Source organism: Stenella coeruleoalba (assembly GCF_951394435.1).
Source record: "Stenella coeruleoalba genome assembly, chromosome: 4".
Taxonomy (NCBI): Eukaryota; Metazoa; Chordata; class Mammalia; order Artiodactyla; family Delphinidae; genus Stenella; species Stenella coeruleoalba.
This window is the reverse complement of record NC_137149.1, coordinates 62,054,602-62,071,396: the sequence shown is the minus strand read 5'-3', so window position 1 is coordinate 62,071,396 and position 16,795 is coordinate 62,054,602. Positions and strand designations below refer to the sequence as shown.

Below are 16,795 nucleotides of genomic sequence, written 5' to 3'. Positions count from 1 at the left end.
AGATATTTTATTATTATCCCATTATCAAATATGCAGGTCGTTGCTGTTTTTTGACTTTTATAAATAATGCTATGACAACCTTTACTATTAATTTGGACTCAAATAAATATTTTTTTCAGAATTCAGGTATGAGTCAGCAGGGGATAAAGAAAAGAGGTGGACACAGTATCTCTAAGCAAATTATTAGTGTAAATTGAAGGAAAGCTAAGCCTACCTCAGTTAACAAATATCTTAGGTGTTAATTGTGAGTAGTTACTTTGTGATTTAAAAGTTATTCTTAATTAAATTGTTGAGGTAGATCACAGTAGAGTCTCCAGTCAACATTTTGCTCTTCAGTGATTCTTTACAGTCTATAACAGGGTTGTACAATGATGGAAATGTTCTTCATCTGACCTGTCCAATATGGAAGCAATTAGCCACGTGTGACTATTGAGCACTTGAAAAGTGGTTAGTCCAACTGAGGAACTGAATTTTAAATTTTATTTATTTTTAATTGATTTAAATTTAAGTAACTATTTGTGGTTAGTGGTTACCTATTGGATAGTGTAGTTCTATCAAGGTGATGCCTAAACACTTTTATAGTGCTTATCTTTTCCTACATACCCTTTTAAGTGTTTTACATGTTAATGTATTTAATCCTCACAATGACTTTAGGAAGTAGTCTTCCAGTTACTATTGCTATATAAAAAATTACCACAAAACTCAGTGGCTTAAAACAATAACAATCATTTATTTTGCCTGAATCTACAGTTTGGGCAGGGTTCATCAGAAATGGCTCATCTTTGCTCCATGCAGCATCAACTGAGGTTATAGAGTCTACTTCTAAGATATCTCAATTACATAGTTGTCATGTTGATGACTATTATTGATTTTTCTTCTTGGGGGAGCTTGGGTTTCCTCACAGCATGGTGGCTGGCTTCCAAAAGCAAGTGTCCCAAGAGATAGGAAGCGGAAGCTGTCAGTTTCTTAAGGCCTGGGACTTAGAAACTGACAAAATATCACTTCCAACATATTCCATTGGTCAGGCAAAGCACAGAATATATCTTCAAGGGGAGGAGATATAGACCTCACCTCTCCACGGGAGCAGTGCCAAAGAATTTGGGGACATGTCTTAAAGTCATCATAGAAAGGTACAATCATTTTGATTCTGTTTTACAGATGAGGAAACTGAGCACCTAGCAGTTAAAAAACTTGCCCAAGGTGACATGCCTAGTAATTGGCCAAGCTGTTATTTATGCCAGGCAGTCTGACATTTTTTTTTTTTTTTGCTGTACGCGGGCCTCTCACTGTTGTGGCCTCTCCCGTTGCGGAGCACAGACTCCGGACACGCAGGCCCAGCAGCCATGGCTCACGGGCCTAGCCGCTCCGCGGCATGTGGGATCTTCCCGGACCGGGGCACGAACTCGTGTCCCCCGCATCGGCAGGCGGACTCTCAACCACTGCGCCACCAGGGAAGCCCTGACCTTTTTTTAACTACAGTGCATCTCTGTAATTCATGTTTCACTAATTTAGATTCATATCTTCTTCAGTTTTTTCCATGGTGCAATAATTATGAAATTAAATGACTGCTAATATGTTTGTAAATCACAAACTGTAAATACATAGTATTTGCAAGGGTTTGCTAGATGTCAAATTAATGATGAACACACATTCTCAACCACCTGATTCAGGAGGAGCTGTTTGGCTCCAATTTGGAGCCCCTCTGCTTTCATCTCTGTTTCTACTGCTTCCCAAAGAGAATTTATTATCACCTCCAGATTGAAACAGACCACAATTCTGAGTAAAACTCTTTCAGTCTTAGCATGTTGCCTGCTTTACCTATTCCTGTTGCATGGCATATGTGTTTTTAAAAAGGAATTAATTAATAACACACTTAGAATTATAAAAGGAGTTGAATATTCTGGGTTTTACTGAAAGTAAATCTTGAGGTTAAACCCTAATTTAGATGATATATTTGCATATGTTTAGGGAAGTGTGTCTGTGTATTCTCTTATTTATTTATTCATTCATTTATTAATTATATTCTTGGAAGAGAAATCAGAAAAAATATATAGATTATGCCAAATTCTAGAGGTTGCATGATAAAATAATGAATGCAACCTTTTACAAACCTGAGAAACCAGCAGTTTCCTTTCATGTTCAAAGATAATGGATAGTTCCATGCGAGAGAGAGAGAGAGAGAGAGAGAGAGAGAGAGAGAGAGAGAGAGAGAGAGAGAGAGAGAGAGAGAGAGCGCGAGAGCGCCTTTTGTCCTGTGGCTTCTGTTTGATACTATTTGCTGCAGTAAAGAAATGTGGTCACTTCACACCTAGTCTCTGTCCCCATGTAATCATTACAACACGGGTATTTTTTGGTTTTTTTTTTTTCATCAAAATACTCTTGAGAGAGTTTATAGTTAAATGCATCTAGCTTTCCAGTTTCTGGGTTTCTCAAGCAATATGTGTGAATCTCCATGATGTAGAAAAGCTTATTTTATTACTTCAGAATCTGAGTACCCCAAATAGTGAGACTTCACTTCAGTGAAATCCCACATTTTTCTTTAGTCCACATCCTACCTGACCCACTCCTTTGTTTTTGTTTTTTTAAAGTATTTATTTATTTGTTTATTGGGTTGTGCTGGGTCTTAGTTGTGGCAGGCAGGCTCCTTAGTTGTGGCATGCATGTGGGATCTAGTTCCCTGACCAGGGATCGAACCTGGGCCCCCTGCATTGGGAGCGTGGAGTCTTATCCACTGTGCCACCAGGGAAGTCCCTTCTCCTTTGTTTGATAACTCCCTTCTCATTTTATGTGTGTGAACTGGTATTTTGTTGATTTTCCACACAGTCGGCTCTTTCTCCGTTATCTTAACTGGCCGTATCTTATGATTGTACGAGCCGGGCTCACTGTTTTTCCATCTCACTCCTTCATAGATGTGACTCAGTTCCCCATATATGGGAACTTCTTGAGAGCCTATGTAGCATGCTCTTGGGCCCAGATATCCGGCTGCCTCTGGCGTAAGTCCATGTGGCATTTTGACTTGTCTAAAAGCAAATGTCTCCTTCTCTCCCAAAGATGCCCCCTTCCCAGCTGCCCCATGTCATAAAATAGGTCCCCACTATTACTGTTTCTTTTAATGCCCCATGCATACCTTCCTCGGCCTTTCTCCCAATCTCTCATGCCTGCCCAGCTGTTCACTTGTTTAGTGCCTGTTTCCGATACTACCCTACAAGCTCCAAGATGGCGTTGGTCATGCTGTGTTATTTTCCACTCTCTCTCCAGCTCCCAGCTGGTGCTTTTCATATAATGGGCATGCCATAAATGCTAATTTGGGTTAGTAAACAAATAAACAAATGCATGTGCTTCCATTTTTATGTTTGTATCCCTGGGCCAAAACTTGATGCCGTCGTGGATTTTTCTCTCTTTTTTCGTACACTAGATCGTCAGTTTACTAAATCTTTCTGGGACATACACTCCATGAGGACAGGGATCTTTGTTTTGCTCAGTGGTATGTCCCAGATGCCTGGAATGGTGCCTGGCATGTAGTTGAGCCAAGCTGAGCATTTACTCTGTTGTAGAAATGGTTCTGGATGTTTTACATGTATTCATTTATTTAATCTTCATAACAAGCCTAGAAGGGTGGGTAGCTACTATTAGTGTGCCTATTTTACAAGACACCAAGGCATGGAGATTAAGTCATCATCCAGCGTCACACAGCTGCTAAGCGGTAGAGCCAGGATGTGACCACACTGTCTCCTGAGTCTGTGCTCTTAACCGCTGGGTAGTCTGCTGTGATACCACCTAGTGATGGTGTGTTTGCTCTGTGTGGACCCTTCACTGAAACTCTGTACATTCACTCCACGCTGCGTAGGTACTCTTTTAGAGGAAGAAGCAGAGGCTGGTTTGGAGAGGATTAAAAAAAATTACCCAGGGTGGGACCCAGGTGCTGAGTAGCAGGGACAGGATGGGAACTCAAGACTGTTTCAGCACAAGCCTGTGTGCCTGTCCTGCCAGACCTGCCAGTCTCTGCGTGGCCCGTGGTTTTGGAAGCAGACTGACATTTAACAGGAACATTTCCCAAGGTTGTCGGAGTTTCCTTGTCCCCAGTAGACGTCTGATGCAGCTGTGCATGTTTCTTCCTCAGACAATGATGGCAGCCGCCCGTTACACTCCAGAACTGAGACGACGCCCTCGCCCACGAACAATGGAAATGGACACCCAGAATACATTGCGTACGCACTTGTCCCTGTGTTCTTCATCATGGGTCTCTTCGGCGTTCTCATCTGCCACCTGCTTAAGAAGAAAGGCTATCGTTGTACAACAGAAGCTGAGCAAGACGTGGAAGAAGAAAAGGTTGAAAAGATAGGTAAATCACCTGGCTTCTTTTTATGGGAATGTGAGTGCAGACGATTTTTAAATCAGAAACCAGTAATCGTATATTTTCCATCTCTATAAGGCAAATGATCCATCTTTTTTTATATATTGACATTATGTAAATTTAAAGTGTACAACACGTCAATCGGATACATTTGTATATTGTAATATGATTACCATTGTAGCGATATTTAGCACCTCTATCACAGTACGTAATTGTCATTTCTTTTTAGTGGCGGAAATCATTAAGTTCTAGTCTCTGAGCAGGTTTGATGATTATAATACAATATTTTTGCCTATATTCACTATACTGTGCATTCGATCTCTAAGGCTTATTTACTATTTGTTCTAAGTTTGTACCCTTAAGCAACATCTGCCCTATTGTAACCGAAGGTGGTGTCTGGCTGCTCGCTGCTCAAAAGCCAATAATAAGGCCACGTTGGTGGTTTATTTTGGGTGCTGGCAACCGGGGAGTGAGGGGAGAGGGTTAATGGACTCCTGTCCAAAGGCTGACTACCCCTCGCCCCTGACCATCAGGGGGTAAAAGAGCTTTTATAGACGAAGGGAGGGAGCTACATGAAGAAACAGCACAGTCAGCTCTGACAGTCATCTTGAAATTGGTCATGTGGTGGTCTGACCAGTGTCATCTTGATTGTTTTTTTGTTTTGTTTTTTATAAATTTATTTATTTTATTCATGTATTTCTGGCTTCCTTGGGTCTTCGTTGCTGTGCGCGGGCTTTCTCTAGTTGCAGAGAGCGGGGGCTACTCTTCGTTGTGGTGCGCAGGCTTCTCATTGCGGTGGCTTCTCTGATTGCGGAGTACGGGCTCTAGAGCGCAGGCTCAGTAGCTGCTCAGTAGTTGTGGTGCACGGGCTTAGTTGCTCCGCGGCATGTGGGATTTTCCCGGGCCAGGGCTCGAACCCGTGTCTCCTGCATTGGCAGGCGTATTCTTAACCACTGCGCCACCAGGGGAGCCCATCTTGATTGTTTTGTTTTTTTTCGGTACCCGGGCCTCTCACTGTTGTGGCCTCTCCCTCTGCAGAGCACAGGCTCCGGATGCGCAGGCTCAGCGGCCATGGCTCATGGGCCCAGCCGCTGCGCGGCATGTGGGATCTTTCCGGACCGGGGCACGAACCCGTGTCCCCTGCATTGGCAGGCGGACTCGCAACCACTGCGCCACCAGGGAAGCCCTTGATTGTTTTAAGTGCAGTTAATCTTTCCAGGGTCAGTTTTTTCCCATTTCCTTGAGGCCAATTCTCAGAATTGTGGCAGCTTATGTCCGTGGCTACAGTCTGGTCATCATGTAGTTAACTTCTTCCACCTGGTGGGGCTTTCAGTATCTACAAGACAGCTCGCAGGATACGGCTCAGAATATCTACAGCCCTTGAGAAGGAACTAGAGGTCCTTGCTTTAGCTTGACTTTGCTTAGTGACTATTATTGTCTTGTCCTGCTTGACTGCTTTTCTCTGCTTCTGCATTTTCTCACTTCTCTGATTAAACTTATTCTTTGGCTAAAGTTTTTCCACAGGCAAAAGGCAGGCAGAGGACGTGGGCGTATAGACCACAGGGCCCTGCTCCATTTCACTCTCTCCCCATCCCTTATGCCCTGGTAACCACTCTCTATTTTTACAACTTGGGCTTTTTTAGTTTCCACATACAAGTGATAACATACAGTACTTGTCTTTTTCTGTGTGTGATTTATTTCACTAAGCATAATGTGCTTAAAGTCCATCTGTGTTGTCAAAAATGGCAGGATGTCCTCCTTTCTCATGGCTGAATACTATTCCATTATATATATATATATATATATATATATATATATATATATATATATATATATATATATATATATATCTCACATCTTCTTTACCCATTCATTCCTTGATGGGCAGTTAGGTTGTTTCCATATCTTGGCTATTGGGAATAGTTCTGCAATAAACATGGGAGTGCATATAAATCTTCAAGATCCTGTTTTCATTTCCTTTGGGAATGGAATGACTGGATCATAGGGTACTTCTATTTTTAATTTTTTGAGGAACCTCCATATTGTTTTCCACACTGGCTGCACCAGTTTACACTCCGACCAGCTGTGCAGAAGTGTTCCCTTTTCTCCACATCCTCGCCAACTTTTACAAAATGATCCATCTTAAAGGCAGATGGTGTGGTATAGTGTCACTGTAGATTTCACAGGAAGCACACCTAGAGTTATAAACCTTGCTTTCATTTATTAAATACCTACTAAATCATTTATTCTTATTTGCCTTGTGGCCTCGGGCAAGTTACATATGTTATATATGCTGCTATGTATAATTTAACTTAAATTTAATTTCATTAATTTAATACTAATTTAATTAAAATTTTAATTTAAGTGAGAACAGTAATCTCCACCTTGTAAGATTATTGTGAAATTTATAGAGAATATATATTTGGTGTTTGTCACACATGGCCACTCAGTAAATATTAACCCTTACTATTATTGAATTAGATTCCAATAAGAACAATGGGAAAACTGAATACGTCTCACCAGTTTTGTGCTGTTACTTTTGCTGGGGGAGTTCTATCTTAAATCTACGAGGTTAGAGTCTATGTTTATTAAGTAAGAGGTTGTGTGAACATTGCAGTGAAAATGTGGCAAGAGCTGGTGCTTTCGTATTGACTTCAGACCGTCTCAGCTTTTCCTCTTAAAGTGGAGTTGCTGGATTGTGTTTGGAAAACGCTGAGAGATGAAATCCTGTTTTCTCCACAGATGTACTTTCCAACCACCCTTTAGGGCCTTGGGGAGTAGTAGGTAACTCTCCTTATCCCTTTCAGCCTCTCAAAGGATAGTTTTTGCAGAAAGGTGACAGTTGGAGTAGGTCAGCCTTCAAGCCGGCCCCAAGGGCAGAATGCGGGAGCTTCTTCATTCCTTGCCAGCTTGCCTGCCCTGTTGGTTTTTCCCACCCCCACTGACCTTTGAGCCAGAGAGAGAGCACGGTCGCAGGATGAGTCATGTTTGAGCTTATGAGCAAACCAAGGCTGAGGGTTTGTCAACAGAAGGCGGGGCCTCCCCCTCCTCCTTCCTAGATGCTCTGTCGGTCGGCTTAGCCATTAGCAAGTGCACTGTGCAACCAAACATGCGTATTCACGAGAGCAAGCAGCTTGGATGGAGAAGACCATTTTCCAGATACACGGGTAGGACACCGCACACCTTGATTCATTCTTTGCGAGCTAGATCAACCCTCCCTCTTCCTTCCTGTGTTATGGAAGCAAATTATAAGGATCAGTTCCAGAGTGGAGATTTGATTCTTTTTTTTCAAGGACTATCCTATGTGCAGAGTCTCTCGAAGTAAACTGAGTCTGTAGGCAATTAACTGCGACCAACATTTAGATCATTTAGAAGTACATTTAAAAGAAGAGTCTTGTAAAAACCCAGACGAATAATTACCCAATTTTTTTTTTTTTTTTTTTTTTTTGCGGTACGCGGGCCTCTCACTGTTGTGGCCTCTCCCGTTGCGGAGCACAGGCTCCGCACACACAGGCTCAGCATCCATGGCTCACAGGCCCAGCTGCTCCGCGGTACGTGGGATCTTCCCAGACCGGGGCACGAACCCGTGTCCTCTGCATCGGCTGGCGGACTCTCAACCACTGCGCCACCAGAGAAGCCCAATAATTACCCAATTTAAGAAATGAATTAATTTTCTAAATTTATATAGTACATCTGCAATTAAAATAAAATCCAAGAAGTTTTTCTTTTAACTGTCTTTTTTCTTTCCATTTCCCTTAAGGGTTTAACAAAACGATGAGAGAGAAATAATAGTTGTAAGGACTGATATAGATACATGGAATTGTTGTCTTAGAAACTGAGTGTGTGTTTGGACTTGAGATCGATGGACAACTCTGATACTTTTTATGCCTCTTATGCCAGGGAAGTCACTGTGTGCTTTCAGTCAGGCAGCTTGGGGTTAAAGGAAGAAAGCAGAGCTCTTAGCACCATGGGGATCAGCTGAACTTTCTGGACGCTGTTCAGAGAGGTCTTGGGCTCTAAGACTGCACGTCTTGTTGACCTGATGCAAGTGACCAATTGTAACCTGTCGTCCCCTCCCCTTTCTCTTTCAGAGTTGAACGACAGTGTAAATGAAAATAGTGACACCGTTGGGCAAATTGTCCACTACATCATGAAAAACGAAGGTATGGTTGTTTTAGTGTCCAGAACAATTCAGTATTCGTATGTTTTATTAAAAACCTGCTTCAAAGAGTCATGATTTGTATAGATTGTCCTGTCAATGTTTCTGAAGTTATTGACACCTTTTACCTAAGCTCACAAATAGCTCAGCTTCCCGCATTATCTGACCAGGGGAGTTTCATAGAAGTGTTTTCTAAGAGTCAGTCATCGTAGAGTCAGCCCCGGAGGCTTATCTTTTATTCCTGGCCTCACCTCGATGTGGGGAAAGTCATATTACATCATGGAGCCTCACTTTCCTCCTCTAAAATAATATTTACCGCATAGCATTGTTGTGACATATTGCACATAAAGTGCTTGTATAATAAGCACTCAAATATTATCTATTCCTTTTTTTGTGCTTTTAAACATATTGTGGTAAAATACGCATAACATAAAATGGACCGTTATACCCATTTTAAAATGGACAATTCATTGGCCTTGAGTACGTTCACAATAATGTACAGCCGTCACCACTATCTAGCTCCAGAACTTTTTCATCATCCCAAACTCTGTACCCACTAAGCAGTCACTCCCCATTCTCCATCCCCTTTCCCTTCATCCTCTGGCAACCCCTCCTCTGCTTTCTGTCTCCATGGATTTGCCCATTCTGTGATCTATTCTTAAGTGTTAATACGTTTAAAAAGTCTAACCTTTATGGCTTTAAGCACTTTTTCCCCCTCTGAAATGTATTCTAAACCCCCATCTTCCTAATCTTCCCCATCTTCCTAAACTAATCAGGATGAGTTTAATCTTGATTAGATAAATCAGGGTCATTGTTTTGAAGGTGATTGTCTCCATAAGATTCCACACCCCGAGTGACTTTTGAGGTGTGTGGCACTCCTACCCACATACCTGTGAACTAAAAATGTCACCTGTCATGTCAGTAAACAAAGGATGTTGCAGCCATCAAGCCATCACATCTGCCCCAGCGGGGCACCCTGAGGAGACGCAGGGTGCACGGGATACTGGCCCCAGAGGGCTGAGGTGCACATCAAAGGAATGACTTCAGTGAACCCAGACTCTTGCATCTTCCCATACATAGAAAAGAACTACATTCCTTAACTCGAGATGTCTGGTTTTCTTTAATTAATAGTCATCTTTTGATGTTCCGACTACCCGGTCTTTGTTGCAAAAACCCCTGTATATCCTGGGGTTGCCTCTGCAGAGCGCTCCCTCAGAGCTGTCTGAGACGCTGTGTCCCGGCCTTAGGTCCTCAGATTTGTCCACTGAATAAAACATAACCTCTCAACTTTTAGGTCGTGCATTATTTTCAGTCGACATCTCCCGTATCCGCAGATCTCCATACTTTGAATTCTCATGAGAATTTAAAAGAAAATGTTTTCCTTGGGCTCTGTCTGTGCCCTGGTCAGTGCTGACACATGCAGCCTGCACTGCTGCACCTGAGCCATTTGTCCAAAAGTAGAAATACCTCCGTGCTGCTCAGTAAATACACGCTCTTCCATCCCCAGCCGCTCCCCGGGGCTCCTCTGCCCCCATATCCTCACTATCAACTGGAGCATCTGCCTGGCCCAGGCTGCTGGTCAGTTTTTCTGACTAAGAGAAGCAGCAATTTCACATGATTCAGCATAATTTTCATTGTTCTTTACAGAGTGGGTTTTACGTATTTGGCATAGATCTAGGTGCATTATGTGCATAATCTAATCCTCAAAATATTCCTCTGGAGTTGATATTATTATACCCATTTTACAGATGAAGAAAGGAATACTCCAAGTGGTTGGTCACATGGTTAAGGAGCAGCCTGGCCCTACCTGGGTCTCTTTCATCTATACAACATTGCCTCGACTCTCTTCTACTTTGTACCTTTCAGTTTCTATGGGATGGAAAACCAGATAGCCAAACTTAATAATATGGTGTTTAAAATAACAAGACAGCAATCACTTGGATTTGATGTCTGTTTTCTAAAGACCTTCGTTCAGGGAACAGTATTTGTTGATGCTATCCTTGAGGACTCAGTGGTGCATATTTCTTTCACATAAAAAAAGTGGATTTTAATTTGCATAAGAAATGCACAAATACGTTCTTGGCATAGAAGCTCCAGCCATGACAAAAGTGCACAGGGTAAGGTTGCTCCTGTAACCTTGTGCTTTCGAAACTGCCTTCAGGGCTTTGGGGAGCTTGGAGGCATTTGGGACCTGGGCTTCTGAGAGCTGGAGCGGTTGCTGAGTTAGTGAGTGCTGCATGAGGGAGTTACTGACAGGTGAACTGGTTGAAATAAGTCAGCTGTGAAAACTTTGCCGGGGGCTGCAGTTCTCGCGTATAACTTCATAGTAGACACTGAGTGCTTGCTATGCGCCAAGCTCATTCCAGGGGCTTTCTGGGAACCCTGTGACTCAGATACTTCGTTCCCAATTTACAGTTGAGAAACTGAGGCCCACAGCACGTAACTAACTTGCCAATGTCACCCTGCTGCAAGTAGCAGACCTGAGATTTGAACTCTAGCATCTGACGTCAGAGTCTATACTTACCCACGTGCTGTCACTGCCTCTTTCGTGGTAGCAGGAAAGACGGATGATAAACTTCCTCCTTTCAAAGAGACAACGTATACAGCTGGGGTGTTTTATAGAACTCTTAAACATTAACTCATTAAATTCTCCAAACTACCTTATGAGGTAGATCCTGTTATCACCCCATTTTGCAGATGAAGAAACAGAGGCCCAGAGGGTAAGAAAATTACCCAAGGTCACACAGCCAGCATGTGGCAGGATGGTGCCAGCAGTGGGCCCCTTCTCCTAATTACAGCAGACGAGAAGCCTTTGGGTCCTTGGAGCAAGCAGACTATATAATTTCCTCACCTTCCACACTCACAGACTATAGGGCTGTTCTTTTCTTTTTTAATTATGTCCTTTTCCTTTCAGAAAGTAGCCTTTTGGTTTCTGCTGCCTTGATTACCAGTAGGTATGTTGGAATAATACCAAGGCACTGATTTCATTCTTTCTCCTCTGCTCCCCTGTTCTTTCCCTTCTGTCTTTCTTATTCTTTACCCTCTTCCCTGTCAGGGCCTTCATCTGTCTGCCTGTGATTTCTCCAGTGACCTGTGAGGAAGGCTGGGGGCTCTGATCCTTTGTGTGGCCTTGGTTCTCCTTGGCCACCAGGAGACATCTGATCTCACTGGACACCCCTCTTCCAGCCGTGGCCCTCTCTAGCTTCCAGCCTGTGCCAAAACAGCAGCTGGGGGATTAGATACATACTTGGGTCTCTTACCAGCTGATAACCTAGCTTTTTTAGTTTGCCTTTGAGACTTAAATTCTCTATAGAACAAAATGTATTTTTCTTTGCTTTGTCATTAACAGACTCTGAACTTAATATCAATTAAGACCTCCCTGTTGAGGTTAATTTAACTATTTAAAAAAAATTATCAGCACACTATAACATAATTTTTCTTTAAACATTGAAGAAAAAAGGAATAAAATTGAGTACAAACCATTACCATTTTTCCATGTTTATTTATGTTTTCTTTGCCTACATTTACATATTTTAAAACATTTGCAGTCACGATATATGACCCGTCTTCTGCTTTGCATTTTTAATTTGGCTAATGGGATAATATTTCACCTGTACTCATGGTGACATTCTTGTTTATGGTTTAAACCTATCATGTCTTGAATGTTGCAAATCAAGTCTTGTTTAGATAAATATCTCTTGAAGGATGAATTTATTGGCTGGCCTGCAGACTGATTATTTTCCCCCTAATCCTTTCTAAATAGAGCTGAATTGAAGAGCGTTTGGGTCTTCAATTCAGTGGCCTCTGTATGGAAGTTTGGAAAGTACCTGCAACTCCACTGTATGGAAGTTTGGAAAGTACCTGCAACTCCGTAGCTGAGCTTCTCTGCCAGGCCCTGACACTGTCTGAAAACAGCAAAAATTCAGAGCATTGCGATTACTCTCCAAGCGCCCTGGTTATGGTTATTCACACTAGGCAGAGAGAGGGATCCCTTGGTGACATTCTTACCTTGGGGCTCAATTTGTGTGATGGCAAAAAGGATTCCTTCATAAACTACCATCATTACTGAGTAAATCTCTGGAACTTGCTATAATGGTTATGCAGACATCCTGTGAACTGTTAAACTACTCATCATTTAGGTAGAGACTTGGACATTGAAGGAGTAGGTCGGGGTGAAAAGCACCCACCCCAGAGTCAGATAGACCAGGGTTTGAATCTAGGTCTGTTTCTAGCTCTGTTTCTAGCTGTGGGACTCTGGCCAGTCAGTTACAGTCTTTAGGCCTCAGTGTCTATCTTTAAAATGGGGATGATAACTCTGCCCGCTCTTGGGGAGAATCAAACATGATGGGGTCTGTAAAGCTTTTAGCCAGTGACTGGTACATACCAGGATCTTGCCTTGAATGTAAGGGAAAACTTTGAAAAGAGTAATAGTGGGAGAGAAGACAAGGCATTTTTCTTGTCTGATTTTGACTGGTCTATGCATATTATCAGGCAGAAATTCAGGAAAGAAGAGAGGAAGCAGTTTCTGGAAATTACTGCCCACTGGAAAATTTCCCCTGTCCTTGACCGGCTTTGCTTGCCCTATAATTGACTCCTCCCATCCTTTGGATGCCCATGAAGGGAAGAATAGTTGGACAGAATGTTGACAACTGTAGGAGAAACCATCTTTTGCAGCGTTTTGGAGTTATGAGTAATCACAAGGAGGAGAAATATATTCATTAGAACTTAATTGGATTATTGCTCTTTTACAGCCAAATTAAAGCATGTGTTTATGTGCTCATGGTGGTGTTCTGTTAGAGTTTTCTCATCACAGGAAACCAAAAATGTTCCCAAGGGTTAGTTTACTGAGATTTACTCCCTGGTATGGATTGCAGGGTAGACTAGAGACAAGGACGTATGTGCGTGTGTATGTGTGTGTTGGTCTCACACACCCACCCTCAATGGGTATGAATGATCAAAACTTGAGTCTACTCTTAAAGCATCACTCATAGCAAACAAAGGGGTTGTTTACTATTGTTTCTAAGAAATAGGGGCAAGATACAGGAATACATGAATACATGAGAAACAACACAAGCCCATAAAAACAAGTTTTAGTAATGATTTTAATATATTTTCCTAATCTCTCTGGCAGCATTTTATCATCTGATGTTTCTAACAGAGGTCATCATTTTGATTAATTAATTTTCTCAGGTGACTATTTAAACTTCTGTTTTTGAAAAGCTCATTCTTATAAGTGAATGCTATTAGTGTTATCTTTGTTTTCATACCTTTTTTGTTGTTGTTATTTTTCCCTCTTTTCTGTTTATAGTTTTGAAGTTTAGTAAATGATGGCAGAATATAAATCTCAACTGGCAAATTATTGTGTATTCCCTAAACTCTTTATCTGAAAGAAAATTATTGTCCTGAATTCTTAGTATTAGTTAAAGGGAAAATGATGAGACTGTACTTAAATTTGTCTTACAGAGGGTAATGTGCCTTTTTTGTCACGTGGGAAAAGATACTGCTGATCCATTTCAGCACTGTTTTTGTAATGATAAGAGTCTTATTTAGATCAAACCTTGTGTTTGGATATGCATTTGTGCATCTTCACAGATAGTCATGAAAGGCAAAGAAAATATTTCTTTTTGAAAAGGCTGGTATGCTCCATCAATATGTCTTCAGAAACCCCATACATTTGCAAGGGTTGTGAAGGGGAGAAAATTAGATTGTAGGGGGCAAAACCCCCTTACTATTTTATATGTAAAACACAGATATGCGTATACTACATAAACGTGTATATCTGCAGTATTATAGTTTCATGGGAGGGTGATTAGGAAAAAAATGTAAAAAAAAAGGCCTCTGGGTGGAGCAATAATGAAAAAAAGTTGAAACACTGGATACATCCTTAGCTATTAGCACTTAAAAGCAGCAGTGTTGAAAATAGAGTTAATTTTCCTCCTCTCGGATTTCATCTGAGATGATAATGTTGGTGTTGGCTCACATGATAAATAGTGATTTTTAAATTGTTTCATTGTCTCTGGGGAATTTGGTGTGGTTAGTCCTGAGGACAGTGCTTTAAAAATCAATGGGAATGGGTCAGGAGTCGGTCATCACATCTGGCCTTGCCCGGAAATACCCAAGAGAAACTTGACCACTCACTTCAGTCTTTTATCCTTAAGACTTTTCACCCTACAAAAGACAAAAAGAACATGTGTGTCTGTGCATGGCGGTGGGGTAGGCACCCAAGAAGCTTAGATTCAATTTGCTTTAGTGGACAGCCTAGGCACCCCCTACAAACTTGGATTTTTTTTAAAAAAAGTTAACATTAGAAGTCTAATTTAACTGATGGGTGTGACCAACATTTGAAATTTAAAGCTATCTGGCTAGAGTTAAGGTCTTGTATGGTCTGAATGGCCCACCTAGAAAATTAATCCTTTCTCATCCCTGGTTCTATGTGGGATAGACTTGATACTACATGGGTATCCAGAATTTAGGGCTAATTCGTTGAGCATGTATAAGGTATTAAAATACAGGTCTCTTGAGACATACATTTTATGACATATTTAGCAAAGTGAGTTAAATTCAGTTTCCTTTTGGTTTGAGAAGGGGAGAAAGATATGGCTTCTGTGTTATATTGCTAATGACGTGTAGGAAACAAAGCTCTGTGGTAGATCTGCTTTCCTTTGCATAGATTCTCTGTCACTCTCCCTAAATTCCTGCGTGGTGAAAAGTATTGGCAGATGGTGCCACATCTGGGTTTTTCTTGGGAAAGACCCTCCCTTCTCCAGGGCCCCAGGGCCTCATTTGTGAACTGAAGGAAATCAATTAGGTGTTTTCCAAACAGTTTTTCTGATATGATAATTCTATGATCACTCATCTGATTGATTCCATTTTAATTCTTTTTTTAAATTAATTAATTAATTAGTTTTTGGCTGTGTTGGGTCTTCATTGCTGCAAGCGGGCTTTCTCTAGTTGCGGTGAGCAGAGGCTACTCTTTGTTGTGGTGCGTGGGCTTCTCATTGCGGTGGCTTCTCTTGTTGTGGGGCACGGGCTCTAGGCATGCGAGGTTCAGTAGTTGTGGCACGCGGGCTTCAGTAGTTGTGGCTTGCGGGCTCTAGAGCGCAGGCTCAGTAGTTGTGGCGCACAGGCTCTAGAGCGCAGGCTCAGTAGTTGTGGCTCACAGGCTTAGCTGCTCCGTGGCATGTGGGATCTTCCCAGACCAGGGCTCAAACCCATGTCCCCTTATTGTCAGGCGGATGCTTAACCACTGCGCAACCAGGGAAGTCCCCCATTTTAATTCTTGACCTTCTTTTTTTTCCTTAGCAAATGCTGATGTTTTAAAGGCAATGGTAGCAGATAACAACCTGTGTGATCCTGAAAGGTGAGTGCTTTTCCCCTGATTTTATGGGGCTTTCGTTTTCAGTTATCCGCTAGAGCAGGTTTCTGTACTTTGGCACTATTGACATTTGGGCCAGGGAATTCTTTGCTGTGACGAACTGTCCTGTGCATTGTAGGACATTTAACAGCATTCCTGGCCTCCACTTACTGGATGCCATTGTCCCTTTCTCCTGCTGTGTGACATCCCAGAACCAACGCCTCCACACACTGTCAATGTACCCTGGGGGCAAAGTCGCCCCTGGCTGAGAAGGGCTGCATTAGAGAACGGTGTTGAGAGGGAAGAGTAGCCCTGGAGCTGGGGACCTGGGTGAGTCTTACCTCCACCACTTCTGGATCCCCTCTTCTCTGGCAAGTTAACCGAGCACCCTGAGCTCAAGTTCCATCATCTATGAACTGGAGATAACCACTGTACCAACTTAATTGGAATATTATGAGGAATACCGAATACCTCGGGCATCGAAAGACCTCTATGAACAATGATGATTAAACGAAAAACCAGGCTGGTTTGGGGGCACCTGCTAAGTTCTGTTCTTGTATTACCAGTTTTAGGTTATGGTGGTTGAGTATCATAGTCCTTCCTAATTAATTACAGGTAACTGTATTTCTATGTAAGTTTTCATGCTTCATGGAGCATTTATTGAGTGCCTGCTGTGTGCTGGGCATGATGCTGGAGCCGGGCCTTCACAGATCCTTGCCATGGAGGACGAAGTCTAGTGGGGAGTGGAGACAAGAAGCAGGGGCTGCTTGTAGGCAGAGAAAGTCCAGGACAAAAGGCCCGGGAGAGTGAAAGTGTGGGATGCCTCTGGGTAACGTTCAGTCTGGGGTGGCCCGAGTTCATGCTATGGACAGAAGCAAGAAAGGCCAGGAAGGCAAGTTGGGTTTGAGTGACATGGCAAGGAGTTTGG

The 16,795-nt window shown here is 42.3% G+C and overlaps 1 protein-coding gene across 1 annotated transcript in view; it reads left to right on the top strand.

Moving 5' to 3' along the window:
- RELL1 (RELT like 1) overlaps positions 1 to 16,795 on the top strand; it is a 63,025-nt gene that overhangs the window by 26,768 nt on the left and 19,462 nt on the right. Inside the window, exons 2-4 of the mRNA XM_079920525.1 lie at positions 4,121 to 4,342; positions 8,446 to 8,517; positions 15,816 to 15,873. Coding sequence (XP_079776651.1) covers positions 4,121 to 4,342; positions 8,446 to 8,517; positions 15,816 to 15,873 — 352 coding nt within the window. The remainder of the gene's footprint in view (positions 1 to 4,120; positions 4,343 to 8,445; positions 8,518 to 15,815; positions 15,874 to 16,795) is intronic.